General features: G+C 39.1%; 1 protein-coding gene across 1 annotated transcript in view; it reads left to right on the top strand.

Annotated features, from left to right (window-relative positions):
- ATRX (ATRX chromatin remodeler) overlaps positions 1-17,478 on the top strand; it is a 114,827-nt gene that overhangs the window by 70,914 nt on the left and 26,435 nt on the right. The window contains exons 16-27 of the mRNA XM_007428674.4: positions 1,082-1,220; positions 1,402-1,511; positions 2,870-3,016; positions 3,198-3,375; positions 7,454-7,591; positions 8,455-8,630; positions 9,698-9,815; positions 11,422-11,552; positions 11,729-11,817; positions 11,935-12,107; positions 15,323-15,476; positions 15,936-16,036. Of these exons, the coding sequence (XP_007428736.2) occupies positions 1,082-1,220; positions 1,402-1,511; positions 2,870-3,016; positions 3,198-3,375; positions 7,454-7,591; positions 8,455-8,630; positions 9,698-9,815; positions 11,422-11,552; positions 11,729-11,817; positions 11,935-12,107; positions 15,323-15,476; positions 15,936-16,036 (1,654 nt within the window). The remainder of the gene's footprint in view (positions 1-1,081; positions 1,221-1,401; positions 1,512-2,869; positions 3,017-3,197; positions 3,376-7,453; positions 7,592-8,454; positions 8,631-9,697; positions 9,816-11,421; positions 11,553-11,728; positions 11,818-11,934; positions 12,108-15,322; positions 15,477-15,935; positions 16,037-17,478) is intronic.

Genomic DNA, 17,478 nt, shown 5'->3' with positions numbered 1-17,478 from the left:
TTTTCTTTTATAATTTGGACAGCTCTTTCTTAATTTTCCTTCTGAGCTTCTGCCTTTTTCTTAGTACAGGCTTAAATTTTTCCTCCCGTCTCTAGAACAGTCCCTCGAGAACTTTTGGAACATGAGCCTTTGTTTACCTTACAGCTTTCAATAAGCCTTTTTTTCCAGCTATGACATCCTTTGTGTCGAACCAGGGCTCTGAGTTATGGTTTGGGCACGATGCTGTCTGCTATTAGGGTTCAGCAAAATCCTTCCAAAAGTTGATAATATTCCATATGTTCTCATAATTGTGCTTTATCTGTAACATTCAATAGCACTTCAGTTTGAAGCTATTAGAAAAGCAGGAGTACAGGGAGTCCCCAGGTTAAGAATGCCCGGTTTATGGATAACCCATAGTTAAGAACGGAGCCTATTGTAGCAAATTTCAAGTTAAAATACACAGTGATTCAAGTTAAATACACAATGGTTTGAGTGAATTACACAGTACTACTTATACAGTAATATACAATAATACTGTTCCAGCTTACATACAAATTTGACTTAAGGACAGACCTTGGGAACGGAACTTGTTCTTAAACTGGGAACTTCCTGTAATCGACAAACAGAGTTCTAAATTTTCAGTAAGGGCAGATAGGTCCACAGAAGACTTTGACTGTGTTGATTTGCCTAATAATGATCACTAATCAAGCATATTTTGTTACAGTTTTCTGATGCACACATTTTATTCTGGCCTTCCAGATTTTTGGGAAAAAAAGAAAAATGTATTTTTTCTTTCTTAAATCTTCATGTGTGTATGGACTTATACATATTTATTTCGTTGTTCTGGATGTGTTTAGCAGCTCCAGAGTTGTAGATAACTGCAATGCAATCCCCACTATTAATTTAAAATGGAGAAATTTGTCAGGTAGTACGTACTACTGAAATGTTTCATAGCTTTGCACAAATTTACTTGGGACCTGAAAAGAGAAAGCTTTTTTAAGATCTCAGTTTGGCTGTAGCACTAGATGTATATTTGCCTTCTGTGTAGCTTGAATACTGAATATCTTGAATTAATTGCACACATCCAAAAAATTCTTTCCAGGTAATAGAACTAGAAGATACGCCTTTGAAATGTCCAATTACAACTAAGCTGGTTTTAGATGAAGATGAAGAAACCAAAGAACCATTAGTGCAAGTTCATCGAAACATAGTGACAAAACTTAAACCTCATCAAGTAGATGGTAAGACAACATGACAATTTTATTTAAAAATGCTAGATTTAGGAGGCTTATATTTTGAATCGGTTGGGTTAGAGTCATGTTGCAGTGTTCGCTTACAACTATTGCACTTCAGAGCCAAAAATAGGTGCTTAATTTCCACTGCTAATTTTTTAAAGGATCTTTTTAAAAACATTGCTTCTAGGTGTTCAGTTTATGTGGGATTGCTGTTGTGAATCTGTGAAAAAAACAAAGAAATCTGCAGGCTCTGGATGCATTCTTGCCCACTGTATGGGTCTGGGAAAGACCTTGCAGGTATGTTTAAGGATCTGCTGGCCAGGATGGACCTTGCTCCTTCCAGCTTCTTCCAGTAAAAGATACATAATCATGTCTTGTGAAAAGCTTTTCCAAGTTACCTGATGCATATTCCCACTGCTGTTATACATAATTCCTGGAGGCAAGAAAGAATAGCTTAGGTACCTTTGCTATACCTTCTTCAGGGAATTCAAGTACTTCATCTATAAGGCTGGAATCCAGTTCTGACAATAACCCTGTGAGATAAGTTGAAAGAATGACGCATCGGGTCACTCACTTACCTCTTTGGTTGGGCTAGAATTTGAACATTTGACTCTTTGGTGCTGGTCAGAACTTCTGTTTATTAAACCCTGAGGGTTTCAGCTACCCTTGAAGGTAATTCCTTCTGCATACGTGGTTTGAAAACACGGGGAAGGGACAAGTGTGGCAGGAGATGTTTGTGGCCCTAGAAAAAGGAGAGAAGTAGCAGATGATGGACACAAAGGTAGAGAGACAGTTTGGTGTAGTGGTTAAGGCACTAGGCTGGAAACCAGGAGAATTTTACTCCTGCTTTAGTCACAAACCCATCTAGGTGACCTTGGGCCAGTCACTCACTCTCAGCCCTAGGAAGCAGGCAGTGGCAAACCACTTCCAAAAAACTTTGCTGAGGGACTTGTTCAGGCAGTCGCCAGAAGTCAAGACTGACTTGAAGGCACCAATATATATATTATATGCTAATGCCACTTTAAATAATGGTTAAATGCTTCGTTGCTAGAGTTTTTCAATTGGGAGCTTCTACATCATAATTACACTGAAAAAGAATGATCAATTAATGCACAAGTTGGATTGCCTGTATTTTCTACCTGGAAAAAATTTTTGGAACAAACATAACCTTCGAAGCTGTAAGATTGAACTAAAATAATGTGTTATTTATTTCATAAGAAATGGATTGTATTTTATCTTCAGTATTCAATAATAGTTCAGTTAGTATAGAGGCTTAAAAGCATTTCTGAGGAATGTATATTCCCTTTCTCAGTATCTTCATTAAGAACCAGACCTTCCTTGATTATTCCTGTATTAAAACATGGTGTATTTTGGCTTAGTATGCTTCATATAGCTCATGATAGTTAAAAAGGAGTTACCTAAGATCAAGAAAAATGAAAAGAGGGCAAAACCATTTGGTCATTTTGGTTACAAACTAAATATATGCAGCAAATTAATGTAAGAACGTTGTTAACTTGCACAAAGTACATCAAATTATACTTCTAATATTAAAAAGTACTCAGGTTCTGTCTCCATTTTTTGTTTGTTAAAAAAATTAAGTTTTTTTTCAGGTGCAGATGTATTCTAATGCTGATTTTCTTGGCTTTCTCTTGAAGGTAGTTAGTTTCCTTCATACTATTTTGTTATGTGACAAACTGGATTTCAGAACCGCTCTTGTCGTGTGTCCGCTGAATACAGCCCTTAACTGGATGAATGAATTTGAGAAATGGCAAGAAGGCCTAGAAGATGATGAGAAACTTGAGGTATTTAATGTTTAATATGGATGGGCAGAGTGCAACTGTATTCAGGAATGGTAAATTAATCATTTAGAAGTATGAACTTCTTAACTTTGAATCTATAATCCACATTCATATGCTGAGAGTATATTACAATTAAATGTTGACTTAAAAAAATTAAAATCATTTATTTGCTTGTTTTCCTAAGGTCTCTGAACTCGCAACGGTGAAACGCCCTCAAGAGAGGAGCTATATGTTGCAAAGGTGGCAGGATGAAGGAGGTGTCATGATTATAGGTTATGAAATGTATCGTAACCTTGCACAAGGGAGGAACGTGAAGAGCAGAAAACTGAAAGAAATATTTAACAAAGCATTGGTTGATCCTGGTAAGCCAGAATACTGCAGATCATTCCTTCTGTGACATGCAAGCAAATAAGCCATCCTGGAGAGGAAGAGATGTTCCTGGGTAGATGTATGTCCCATTCAATATGCAAAGCAAGAGCTGTGTAGAACAGTGCAGGTTATGGCATAATCACTCTTGAAACTGGAGAAAGTAACAGCATTCATCTGTAGGGGAAGGATTGATAACCTGATGGTAAAACTGGAAAACTGAGATACGCTTTGGAATTCTCTTGGATTTCTCAGGACACAAGGTCCAAATTTACAGAGTTGCAGCCAGTTTCTCCCCATCCAGGCCCTTACAGCCTCCAGGCACTGGGCAAGCACCTGAACAGCATCACCTGCCTGGCATAGAGTAGGGATGTACAATTGAGTATCATCAGTGTGCTGATGGTACTTGGCCCCATGCCACTGAATGACCTTACCCAGCAGTTTCATGCAGATGTTAAATAATAGAGGTGAGAGACCCAAGTCCTGAGGCGCCACACATAAAAAGGATGTCCACCCCACCAACAACTGGTACCAGTCATTGAGGTAGGAGGAAAACCACTGCAAAACAGTGCCCCCACTCTCAACCCCCGAAGCTGGCCTGGAAGGATACTGTGGTTGATGGTATTGAATGTCACTGAGAGACCCTGGAGGGCCAGGATGAACATACAACCAGTCCTGTCTTGGTACTGTAGCCCACCCTGAATCCTGACTGAACAGGGTCTAGGTAATCTGTTTCATCCAGGGCTCTCTGAAGCTGCTTGCCTACCTCCACCTCAACAACCTTCCCTAAAAAGGGATGTCTGGGGACTGAATGGAAGTTATCCAAAACTATTGGGTCCAAGGATGGCCTCTTGAGGAGGGACGTGTTGCATTCCTGTTTGTGTGAATCCAGGTGTGCTTGTCTGAGTGACTGACAGTTCTGGACTGGATAGAGAGCTGTGTCTGGCTTCCCTAGATGCACTTGCAGCTCTCCAGCTGAATGTGTAGAGGCTCTCGAGAATAAAGGCAGGACTGCATACGCAGTCCTGTTCTCTATCCATTGTTGAAGTCGTTCTACATGTCCGCCTGAACACTTGAGCAAGATTACTGTGAAATCTGTAAGCAAGAATGGTGAGAATTCTATGCAACTTGTTTTGGCTGTAGCCAAGTGACTTCCAGGCAACACCCCCTCCCTTCCAATTTGCAGCATGGAGACGATGACAGCAATGATTTATGGCATCCCCTTTTAGCACTCAGGGAAAAAAGGTGGACTTGAAACAAAACTTTGCAGTTTACCCTAACCCTTAAGAGAATTACTTCCATCTAGAATGCCTGCTTTGGAAACAAGGGCCTTGATGTCCGTCCAGTTTAAATGAAGCAGAAATTGTTTCTGCTTTTTGCTTTTGGGCTGAAATCTGGGGCAGTGAAATAATTCTGAATAATCTGAAAACCTATTTTCCCATTCCAACCTTTTGAATCAAATTGTTAAAGAAGGGAAGATCTTAGTGGTTAAACACACCAATTGTAATCTCTTCTTCCAGAGCTGCACAGTTTTTTCTGGGCTGAGAGCCATGCTTTGCCTTGGAGTAGCACCCAGGAGACATTGTGCTTCACAATGTAGCCAGGAAGGAAACTCAGCCTGAATAATTTTATTTTCATTTGAAATTCAGTTTAAAATTTAAATTAACTTAATATGATGTCCAGTTATGTTGAAAACAACTTTTGGAAATAGCGCTTGTGTGTGTGCTTAGGCTTTGGGGGGCTTCATGCAGCCCTCAGGTCATGTACTGTGAATTTCTCATTTAATGCTTTTTTCAGCATTCTGTGTTTTCTGAAAGATCATAGTTTTTGTGAATCTGTTTGATGGTTTTAACTTTCTACAGGTAGTCTTGCCTAATGACCATTCATTTAGTGACTCTTCAAAGTTATGGCAGTGCTGAACAAATGATACTTATGCCTGGTCCCTGAAGTTACAGCTGCTGCAGCGCCCCCGCAGTCACATGATCAAAATTTGGGCTCTTGGCAGCCTGCCTGCACTTAAGACTGCTTCAACTCCCCCCACCCGCCAATCTCCCCCCTCATCTCTGCCCTTTTGGCTGCCCTGCACAGCAGCAAATAGCATGTGCCATTGTTGTGATGCTTCAGAAGGCTTCTGAAACCTTGCAAGAAGGCTGCACCCACTGTTCTCCAAATCACACACGCTGTTCTTGTGATGCTTCAGAAAGCCTCAGAAGCTTTCTGAAGGGTTTCCAAAGCATTGTGAGAACAGGGTGCGCTGTTTGGAGAATGGGGTGAGCTGCCTCAGGAAGAAAGCCTGGCACGGCCAGCAGTTGCCTCGCATAGGGCCAGGCCAGGCGCTCCTTGCCAGCAGTGGGAGGAAGACGGTGAAGGTCAGCTGGGCACAGCAGTGCCTGCAGAGTGCAGGGTGGTGGGGGCAGCTGGGGCTTTGCACTGTGGCACTGGCCTGGCTGGCCGTGGCATGGGGCTTGAGGCAGCATTGGGGGGGGGCGGCTGAGGCTGCTGAAGGACCGAGGCCTCTACTTCAGCCCCAACACCAGGTCCACCAAGGAGTGTCGCTGTGCAGGGCAGCCAAAAGGGCAGAGATGGGAGGAGATAGGTAGGTGGGGGGAGTTGAAGAGGAGGCAGTCCCTTACCTTACCAAGGCTCAGGGTTGGGAGGGACCAAGCTGGGAATGGCTTGAATCAGGTAGGTCCTCACCTGATGATTGGTGGGATTTGGTTAACAACGAGAACGGGGACTGCCAGGATTGCCATCGCTAAACGATGTGGTCACGTGACGTTGCTGTTTATGACCGCATCAGTTAGCGACAGAAATTCTAGTCTAAATTACTGTCATAACTCGAGGACTACCTGTATTTACATTACTCCCTTGTAAACCTATTTGTACAATGGATGCCTACTGGATAGATAATCTTTCCTTTTTTAATGGTCCTGGTTTGTTTTTAATTGGAGAACTTTGTCACCCAACATTGGAGTTCATGAGGATGTCAGGGTATGCAGAGATTTTCTTTTAATCAGCCAAAATGGGAGAAAAGCTAATTGTAAGGCTAGCCAGTTGATAGTAGTTGTTGCCATCCTGGTAATTTGTCTTGAGCATTGCTGTGATTCACTTATGGAAAGTGTCACTTCCATATGTACATACCTGACTTTGATTTTATTTCCAGTTACCAGTAGATGGTGCTATGACCTGTGTTTATAAAAAATGATGAAAAACATTACTTGAGAAAACCTGTATGCATATTTTCTTTGTGAGACATTTTTCATAAGAATTAACAGAGAATATTTTATCATGCATCAAATAAGTCTTGTTTCCTGCATATGTCTAATCAAGTACTTATACGTGTTCTTAAATTCTAGGAAATTGTTCAGTGCCACATGTCTCTGAGTTTCTGACATTAAATACTGTTTAAAATACAGAAGTGCATTGTCCTATATTAATTATGTCTTGATGACAAGTAAATGAGTAGTATGTTTTTCTGATTCTTTGGGCAGTTACTTGCCAGAGTTATGCAACAGTTTGAATTCCGTTTGGAAGAGGTGTTTCAGATCATATGGGCGTGCAGCGCGTGTTGGTTTGCAGCCCCTTAAAGCAGCTGCATCATTTTCCCAGAACTGCTGCAGCTGTAATTACTTTAATGGATTCCAGACAGGTGCAGCAATTATGCTGCTATGCATTCTGCAAATCACCTCTTCCAAGTTAAATCCAAAGTAATGGCACAGCCCCGAATGACTGCCTCCCTTTTGTGAGAATTCATATAACAAATCATACCCAGAGCTATATATCCAGTAGAAATGCTACAGATATAGAATAAATTTTTGTCACGGACAGCCCCTTGCAAGATCCCACTCAGAGTTTATGAGCAGGCCAGCAGCACAAGCTGTACGTGTATTTGTATTGTATGTAGAGCTATGAATAGCAGTTTAGAGTAAATTGTCAGGTAGACCATCTGTACCTTAGCAGAAGATGCTTATTTGGAGTTAAATGAATACACGTAGCTCCCTCATGACTTGGCATTTAAGCAGTGTTTCATACTTTGCAGATATCTGTGAGATACTACTTCTTCTGTAATTTCAGGCCCAGATTTTGTCATCTGTGATGAAGGACATATACTAAAAAATGAAGCTTCCGCTGTTTCTAAAGCTATGAATTCTATCAGATCCAGGAGAAGGATAATTCTTACAGGAACCCCTTTGCAAAACAATCTCATAGAATGTAAGTACATTTTAAGAGGGAGCCAAACATATGTTTTATATCTGTCTGCAGTTTCAGTAAAAATAAATTAAATAGTTCTGTTAATATGGAATAGGATAATATGCTCCATGCATCTTTGGTTTTCTCCTCACTTGTAATCCTCAAAGGTATTCATAGTTTGATTATTCAACAAGCATCTACCTTTATTATAGTCTATGCACACTGTTAACACGCTTACTAAAGATACTTTTGCCGGTGCTCTCCTTGAATTCCTTCCCTCCCTGTAATTTGTATAATGTAGCATGAAAAGTTTAATGTGATTGTGTTAAAAAAAAAAAAAAAAAGCCTCATACAAGGATTGGCCTAGTCTCTGACTGCTAGGACGGCAAACTTGTGCCTTCAGGGATGGCAGTGGCCCTGCCTTGCATCATTGTTTTTTTTTTAAACAGTCAGAAACTTGGCTCAATTGTTCACCAATTCTGCTGTCTCTCCTGCATGCCAAAACACTGGGTCCGTGTTACCTGATAGCTAGGCATCAAGAGGCTTTGCCTGGCTGGAAAAGGCATGCTGAATTGCAGGGTGCCGGGAAGGGCTCTGCATCATGCACTCAGCACATTACTGCACAGATTGGGTGCAAGCTTGTAGCCCAAGCCCCTGTTTAAACTAATAATCCCTTTCTTTTAAAATAGAGAACAGTCTGAACCTGCTTCCAAATATTTCTTTATTTTATTTAAATATTTATAAGCTGCCTTTCTGGACCAAGGCCACCCAAATAGAGAAGGCCTCGGTGAATATACACTTGTCCATCTTAATTAAGGCCTCATACCAGGGTTACTCTGCTATGGAGAGAGAAGGAGCTAAAAGTTAAATTTGTCATTCCTCAGATCACTGCATGGTTAATTTCATCAAGGAGAATTTGCTGGGATCAATTAAGGAGTTCCGAAATCGATTTATAAATCCAATCCAGAACGGTCAGTGTGCTGATTCCACTCTAGCAGATGTGAGGGTGATGAAAAAACGAGCACACATCTTGTATGAAATGTTAGCTGGATGTGTTCAGGTGTGTGAATTTTGATTTGTATTACCTTGCTCCATTGTGAGAGTTAAAAATTCCTAACATCTGAAACTTAAAGGGTTTTGTGTTTTGATACTCTGCTCCTGTCAACTGAAGTTATACCTTTCTCTTAACAAGCAATCCATTATTCCTGATTAACAAGAAAGAAAATCTTTTAAAAGCTTTGATTTGCCCACATCCATTTGATTATTTTTCTTTATTTTAAAATGTAAACCCCACCAGCCATGGGCACTCAGGGTGGCCTGCAATTACTGGATAATATCTATGGAAGATAATTTAGGGCAGAACTCTTAATCTTTTTAGACTTGTGACCCACATTTCACCCCAAGCTACAACATGGGATTCTCTTAACCTTTTAATTTTTTTCTCCTTGTTTATTTGTGTTTCTACTTTCTCTTTCCCTCCCTTTTTAAAAATCTTTTGCAAAAAATGGTGATAACTTAATTGTGTGTGTCAGTTGTAGACAGGCAGTGTAAGGCACATTACTGTAGTGGCATTTCAGCAAGATGCTGAATTGTGGCTGTAAGCTTCTCCTCTTTTTCCTCTCCAGAGTAGGAGACTGTGTAAATTATATGTCCTAACCTGCATAAACTCTGATTAGTCTTAATTAAAGTTCGCTTGAAACAGACTATGTTTATAAAGTTGGCTTGTGTCATAAAGCCATACGTAAGACTGGCACAATGAGGCTAATTAAACATAAAACTGAACATTTTGAAACTTGTCCTTGTGGAATACCAAAGCCCCAGTCTCAGGTACTTCAGTTTAACACTATGCCTGAATCAAGCCAGTGCATCTCCCTCATCTGTGTCACAGGGTCGTTATACTGTATAGAGGTATTTCTGTGCACCCTGGTCTCCCAGGGAAGGAGGGGGTCCATGTGTGAATGCTGAACGATTTCACCACTTAGAATCCTAAAATTTTCCCTTCTGAGCATTTTTACTTGTTCCATGTATTTTAAGTTACAAAGTTAATTGAGTCTGGCTTGGCACTTTGATGTTCTTACTGTTCTATAACAGCATTTTGGCTTTTCATTTTTTCTGATATAATTGTAGAGGAAAGATTATACAGCATTAACAAAGTTCCTGCCACCAAAATATGAGTATGTCCTAGCTGTTAGAATGACTCCCATTCAGTGTAAACTGTATCAGTACTACTTGGATCACTTAACAGGTAAGACATGATTCACTGATGTGTCCAGTTGTTATAAAAAAGAACCAGAGGATATTTGCATATGGAGTTGGCAAAGCTGAATTGGAGTGTGGGGTTAGTTACTTTTTTCACTTTGATGATGATGATTAGGGATGGTTCAGGTGATCTTGCTGGCTCTGTGTACAGGGAGAATGGGAATCTCCTTATGTAACTTGGTGGTCCATCTGCAACTGGAGTGTTGTGTACAGTGTTGGTCGTTACATTTTAAAAAGGCTATATAGCAGAGCTAGAAAAAGTTGAGAAGAGAACAACCACTGAGCTTGAACATCTTCCCTACAAGAAAAGGCTGGGGCTGTATCTTGGAAAAAGGTGTCTGAGGGGAGATGTACGAAATCATCCATGATACAGAGAAAGGAAAGTTTTCTCCTCCTTTCCAAACATACTGGGGTCATCCATTGAAGCTGATTGGAAGGAGAAGTTAGAACAGGCAAAAAGAGCATTTCACACAACAACATATAATTAACTTACAAAATTCATTACCACAAGACATGGTGATGGACACTGGCTTCAATGACTTTAAAAGGGATTGGATAAATTCCTGCCTACCAAGGACTGTTGAAGTAGCAGGTTGGAGATGTTGCATTATGTAAGTTGAGTCTAGATGACTTTGGGAATTCTCACAACTTTTGTGATTGGAAACTACAGCTCCAAATTTGCAAAAATGTTATAGGTCAGGAAAGTCTCTAATCTGAATGTTTGTTGTGGCTCATGTTAACATTTTGTAGGTAGGTAGGTAGTTGGCAGATTGACCATATTTGTGGTGGTGTATCTGCTCCTTAGAAAGTAATTATATTTCTTTAATGATTTTGGTACTAAATTTAGGTATCACGGGTGCCTTTTTATCATAATTGAGATTTTCCACATTTTCAAAGTCACTTCTGCGCAGACGAATAGTCAAGGCATTACTGAATATTCTTTAGAGTGAAACAGGATATAATTATTAGTTAAAATTTAATTTGTCAAATGTATTTAAAGTTTTGGGAATTTTAATGGCTTTTGAATTTCCCCAACTATTTTAATGTTATGGGACATTGAGATTGAATTATAGAACTTCACTCTTAAAAAGTTAAGAACACTTCAACATTCTACCATTTTCTATTTTTAGTACTGAGTATAAAAAGTTATTGAAATATGATTTGTAGTAGATATTAAAGACTCATGGAAAAATACTGTGAATTCATTTTTTAAAATGGGATTTCTATTCATATAAATAAATTAAAAATGTAGTTTGCATAACTTAGATGACGTGCATATAAATAATATAGACTGTCCAACATGTAAAACAGGATGGATGATTGATAGAAAGAAAGAAAGAAAGAAAGAAAGAAAGAAAGAAAGAAAGAAAGAAAGAAAGAAAGAAAGAAAGAAAGAAAGAAAGAAAATACAATTCAGTTCCTTGAATCATCTAATCTCCGATAGCAGTATTGCACCAATGGGAGAAGCCACTTTATAAGTGACTAGGAAAAAGAGAGTGAGTTACTGGTGCATTGTATAAAGGTGAATATATTTTGCTTAACTTACAGTTTGCTTAACTTATTTCAAGTATGTACTTGAACTCCATTGTCAGGTGTCAGCAACAGCAATGAAGGTGGAAGAGGCAAAGCTGGAGCTAAACTCTTCCAAGATTTCCAGATGTTAAGCAGAATTTGGACTCATCCTTGGTGTTTGCAGCTGGATTATATTAGCAAAGAAAACAAGGTAATCTACATCTGTCTGTGTCTCTCATAACAGCTCTGCAGTGAGACATGCCAGATTCTAGAGTATCACTTTTTGATAGCTGGTTACATATTTTTTTCCCTCTCTGTGTTTTAATTTGTGTTCTGAAAGTTTGAGGAAAGGATGGCTGTGTTTAATAAAAATGCTTTGTTTTTCAGGGTTATTTTGATGAAGACAGTCTTGATGACTTCATAGTATCTGATTCCGAAGAAACGTCGGTGAGCTTAAGCTCTGATGAATATACTAAGTAAGTTGAATTGCTCCTCTGAAATAGTAAACAGATTTATTGATGGAGTTACATCTTAAACAGTTGAGAATAAAATTAATATCACTGAAGATTTTTCATGTTGAAATATATTTTTAGAAAGAAGAAAACCAAGGGCAAGAAATCTAAGAAAGACAGTAGCTGCAGTGGAAGTGGAAGTGACAATGATGTCGAAGTGATTAAAGTCTGGAATTCAAGATCTCGGGGAGGTGGAGAAGGAACTGTAGAAGAGCCAGTAAACAACCCTCCAGTCATTTTAAAGGCAGATGAAGGTAACTAAGATTTTAGCAGATTCTGAACACTTTTCGTAGTGGGCAGTCAAAGGTAATCAACTCCACCGCTCCATCTTCCACATTGTTATCATGATTCTGCTCACAATACTGTTGCTGCTCCTTTTTCTAGCCTTGAAAGGTTATTAGCAGGGGTTCTTAACTTGGGGTCCACGGATCCTTGGGGGTTGTAAATAGATTTCAGGGGGGTCTGTGAACTTGGATGGGTAAAAAAATACACATTTATTTTCACTAACCTCTGACATTTAGTTTGTCTTGCTTTTGCTTTAATGGATTAATAAAGAAACACATATATTACTGTGCACTGATGATGTTACCTAGCCTGGTAATGAAACGTCAGCAAGCAAACGACCAAGCTCACAGAGCACCAAGGACCCCACATGGATGTTTAAATACATCTTTCTGAGAAGGAGTGGGGAGGCTTCACCAGACTCTGAAAGGGGTCATGGCACAAAAAGATTAAGAACCCCTGCTTTAAAGACTCAAGAACGAACTATATGTAGTACATTTAAACCTTGATCTGAACCCATTTATTATATTTTTAAAATATTATAATTTTAAAAAATGTTTATTCTCTGTCTCAACCCTCCAATGGATCCCAAGGTAGTTTTCAATTTTAAAAGAAATCAAAATAAGGTTTTCAATTTTAAAAGAAATCAAAGTAGTGAGCTTGTACAACATAACTTTTAATCAAACCAATCTAACATTTCTTGGAAAGAAGTCCCAAATTCAGGATAAATAACAGGAAAAGCAGTGAAACCCAGCTGTACTACTACTTTACTGCAAGCTCAGAATTTAACATCTTAAGATTGATGTGCCACCAGATTTTAAGGGACTGGAGGCACAAAAATAGCGAGAAGCTGCATTTTAACATTGTAGTGGGTGGCTGATTCTGGTAGCTGGGTTTCAAGGGTTGGAGGGGAGAACTGGTGCCCAGGTGGTTGAATGATTGCAACGTGCTCCTTATGGGTTACGAAGAAGAAGCCCTTGAAGGCAGTTTGGAAATTGTAGCTGGTAAGTGGCACCTTTCAGAGGTGCCGTTTCATGCCTGGGTTAAAGCAGCTTCTCTTGTTGCTGGCTTTCTGGACACAGTTTCAGATGGAAAGTTTCGATTTTCTCTGCTCATACTAGCAAAATGAAAATGTGACCTCACCTCTATTTAATTTTTAGCTCTCTGAAGCAATAACCGAAGCAATAGAAATAAAATGTGTATTTTCTTCTTCTGAAGTATATTATTGTAAGATGATGGGTCATTTGTTTAAATGTTCTACTTCCTCAGTAGATACTGCACTCAGCAAATTTGTTCTGTATGTGGTAATACCTGTAAAATAATACAAGGAGAAAATTCCATGGAAATAAATGCAATAATTAATAGCAACATTGAAGTTCCAAGAGAAAGAAAGCCCGTTCTGTATTTACAATAAATCATTGTGTATATAATACACTAATGAAGTGGAGATTAAAGCCACAGACTTATTACACTGTCTAAAGAATGTGACATAAATAAAGATAACATTGGAATCCAACAGGAGGTTGTAAGGCTCTAGATGCTTTTATGTAGGTCAGCCTTCTCCAGTATGTGTCTTCTTCCTGTACAGTAGTGGGACATCCTAGCCTTAGCCTTTTCTTTTACAATCATGCCCAGTGCCTGAAGCGCAGTTAGAGGAATAGCATGCTAGCACTGTAGGATCCCGTAGCATTTTCCAGTACTATTAAATGCCATGATGGCTTCTGAAGGATAAATAAATATGTTGTTAATTTGTCTGTCTGTATCTGGCAGAATTTCTTCATGCACGTAGTTTGGTAATTCTTTGTCCACTTAACCTAATGGTAATTATATTGCACAAATGGCAGACATTTATAGAGTCTTACAAAGTAACAAATACCGGCAAACTCTGTAGAACCTTGTATTTAATGAAGTACTGTAGTGCAATAAATGATATGGCGATAATGCTTCGTGCCATTCTGTGAGAAAGTTTATAACCCATCTTGTTTCATTCTACACCTTCATTTTTCCAGATTAATTCAGGGATTTAATTTGGCTGTCTCAAAACAGTTAAAGCTAATTGCTTGTAAGCAAAGATAATTTATGTTTGAAATACTCTATAAAACACTCTCATTAAACAGCACAAGTATATCTGGAATATATTATATTCTTAGATACAAAGAAATAGAGCATTTTGTAGTTCAAGGTATTTTCTGGGAATGTAAGTTTCAGATAATGTACTGTTTGTTGAAATCTAGCTGAGCAAGGTAGACATCACATTAACTGTGGTATAAAACTTATAATTTATAGCTATTTGATAATGTTGGATACCAAGATTCTAGCTAAGAGCTTCTTTTTATTTCCTAAATGAATGTCTTCATAACCGGCTGCGGATTCATTTTTTTAGCCTGTTTAGTTCATTAATAAAGTTATACTATATCCCATTTTAATAATAATTGCACGAGGAATTTCAATCCATTAAACAAGGTTAAATATGCATGCACAATGTGTGGTCACAACCAATGAAAAGTTTAAGTTGCATAAAATGAGTCATAGAGTTAAAAGAATTTATAAGTGCCTAAGAAATTGGAGAATTCCACAGCTTATGCTGCAAGAACCACAGCACAGATTCAAGTAAACCCTTCCCTAAGAGAATAGTCCTTCGGTGGGGTCATCAGAAGGCCACACCCCTCATTGTAACTATATGTGCCTCAGTCCATTGGGGTGTCCAGATTTACCTCCACATTGGACTTTGAATTATCAGACATGCTGATGGGGACCGGGGAGCCTTCCTGGATTGACATTTACAGAGGCCTTCAAGTTCAGCACTAGCAACAGTAAGAGCTGCGCTTAAAAACAGCCTCAGCTTCCATGCCAGCAGCTTCAGGAAGACAAGAAAAGGCTCGCAGTGCCTGGCATCAGTCCAGAGGGCTCTCCTATGTAGTTGAAAAGAAATATGATGCAAAGATTATAGAGATAAACTCTGCAAATATATATTTTAGCTGTTTAGCTTCTCTTTCCCTGGTCAGGAAAAGCAATATTTTTTCCCCTTCTCTCCCTAAACCTAAGGATTAGAGCTCCTGTGGTATGATATAGTGGTCAAGGTGTAAGTCTGGCTAAGAAACTGTATTTTTATGGCTTGTTTGAATGCTTGGAGAAGAACACATGATTTGTCCTTTTAAGTAACATTTTTTTTCTTAATTTCCCCAAGGTAAAACTACTTCCTCTTCCAATCCAGGCAGCCCAGCTCCTGATTGGTATAAGGATTTTGTGGCTGATGCTGATGCTGAAGTGTTGGAGCATTCTGGGAAGATGATGCTTCTGTTTGAAATCCTGCGCATGGCTGAAGAGCTTGGAGATAAAGTGTAAGCCATTCTTGGTGATTAGAAGAAAACCTTCTGTTCACAATACTTGTATGCTTTACATTTCTATATTCTTCTTGGCAGTGGTAGCAAATATCTGTAGCTCAGGGTTGGTATGTTGTATTTTTGGAGTCCCGAGAGTTTGGTTTTGAGTTGCAGATGTTTCGTTGCTCGATTAAGTAACGTGAGTGCAAGAGTTAACCTGCATTCCCTGAACTAATGATGTTACCTATTAGTTAATGAAACATCTGCAATCCAGAGCCCAAAGGGTAAAGAACTTCAACAGTGCAACAGGCGTTTTCCCCCTAAAATTGCAATCTGCATTCTGCTCTGACCAGCAAAGCAGACTTTTTAATATCTCCTTACATTTCTAAACCGAGTTGATGGTACAAAGCACAGCACATAGATATGCTAATTACAAATGTGGAAACTGAGAAGTATTTTGCCTATTCCCATTTTCAGCTTAGTGTTCAGCCAATCTCTGATATCACTAGACTTGATAGAAGATTTTCTGGAGTTAGCAAACCGGGACAGAGAAGAAGGAAAACCAGTAATATATAAAGGTAAGCAAGCAAATAGCAACTCTAGAGATCTGGAAATCTTTCCATTCACCCCCTCACCCCCACACTCCTCATTTTTACATTCTTTTCACAAGGCAGCATAACACCAAACCTTTAAAACCTTGGTGCTCTGTCCCTTTATCCTTCTTCTAAGACTGATTCTTTTTCTGTTCCCACCTGGGTAAAGACATTCTTGGTTTGTGAAAGTACCTTCCTGTTATCGGAAACACTGTGTATGTTGCAGGGAGGCACAGTCACCCAGTATTTCTTTGTCCTTTGCGGCTAAGGCGTAATCTGATACCTGCAGTGAGTGCTGCTGCTTGAAATCATTCAGCCAGAAATCTTCATCTTTGGTGTGGAGTCTAAACTGCAAATCTTGCTGCCGTGGTATTTGTCTTAATATTTGGACTTTCTGTTTTTTCTCCCATCCTTGACTTTCTGCAGTTTTTAGAATTCTGGAGAACACTCGCGCACACATTTGTGGCATTTGGGTTCTTTTTGCCCAACCAAAGATTGCTCATTTTACCTGCCTGATGAGCTGTTTAACCACCTAATGATGAACTTCACGAAACCCAGTCAGCAGAAATGAGGACAGTGTCCCCCTTTGAAGTTAAAGAGACCTGTGGAAAGGGGGGGTGGGGGGAGAAATAAAAATTCTGTCTCTAAACAGGCATGTTAAATAGAGGAAGAGAGCGTTATAAGCAGTGAGGTCATCAGGGCCCTCGTCTCCTGATTGAAACCTCTTTCTCCTGCTCTTTCACCCATCACAAGCTGTGGGAAACCAATGTGAGGCTCTTGCTGTCTTCTTTTTTCTTCCCTCTATGTTTCTGCTTCAAAACTGATACAAGAAATGCTTTCAGTTTTTCCTTCAAGTATTCTTTATCCTTTCAACAAGTCCATTCTTCTTTTTCTTGGAGTTAGAGATAAGGAACTGCCTACAGTATGTGTCCAGAGCAGGGAGTGCTTTTTGTAAAGTCACTCCTTGTACCCATATTCTTCACAGAGCAGTAGTGATTTTCTTATTTGGGAGAAAAATAGGTTCCTCTAAACCCACAGGGTAAGTCCCTGAATTTAGGAATAATCTAATCTAATCATGCAGTTAATTAAACCAATTAACACTTCTTCTGGTTTAAGGGTAGCATCTGTGATTATCTATCCCATTCTTTGGTGGGGTGGGGAGGCCTTTGTTCTCTTGAAAATTTGTAGCATTCAGGACTCCCTGAAATAATGGCATCAATCCTCTACTTCTATTGCTTTATTTTGAAAAGAAAGTGCTCAAAAATAAATTTTTTAAATAGATTTTGCTCTCATCACTCATATTTTAAAATCCTTCTTGCCACTTACAGAGATTGTAACAAGCAAGATTTTTAATAGTGATTAACCATTAAGTTTTAAAATGTATTTAAAGGATGTAATTTTTAGGGGACACATCAAACAGTACAACA

Source organism: Python bivittatus, unplaced genomic scaffold (assembly GCF_059951505.1).
Source record: "Python bivittatus isolate LINGU-HERP-01145 unplaced genomic scaffold, Pbiv_v1 ctg000790_np1212, whole genome shotgun sequence".
Lineage (NCBI taxonomy): Eukaryota > Metazoa > Chordata > Lepidosauria > Squamata > Pythonidae > Python > Python bivittatus.
This window is presented reverse-complemented; position numbering and strand designations above follow the sequence as displayed.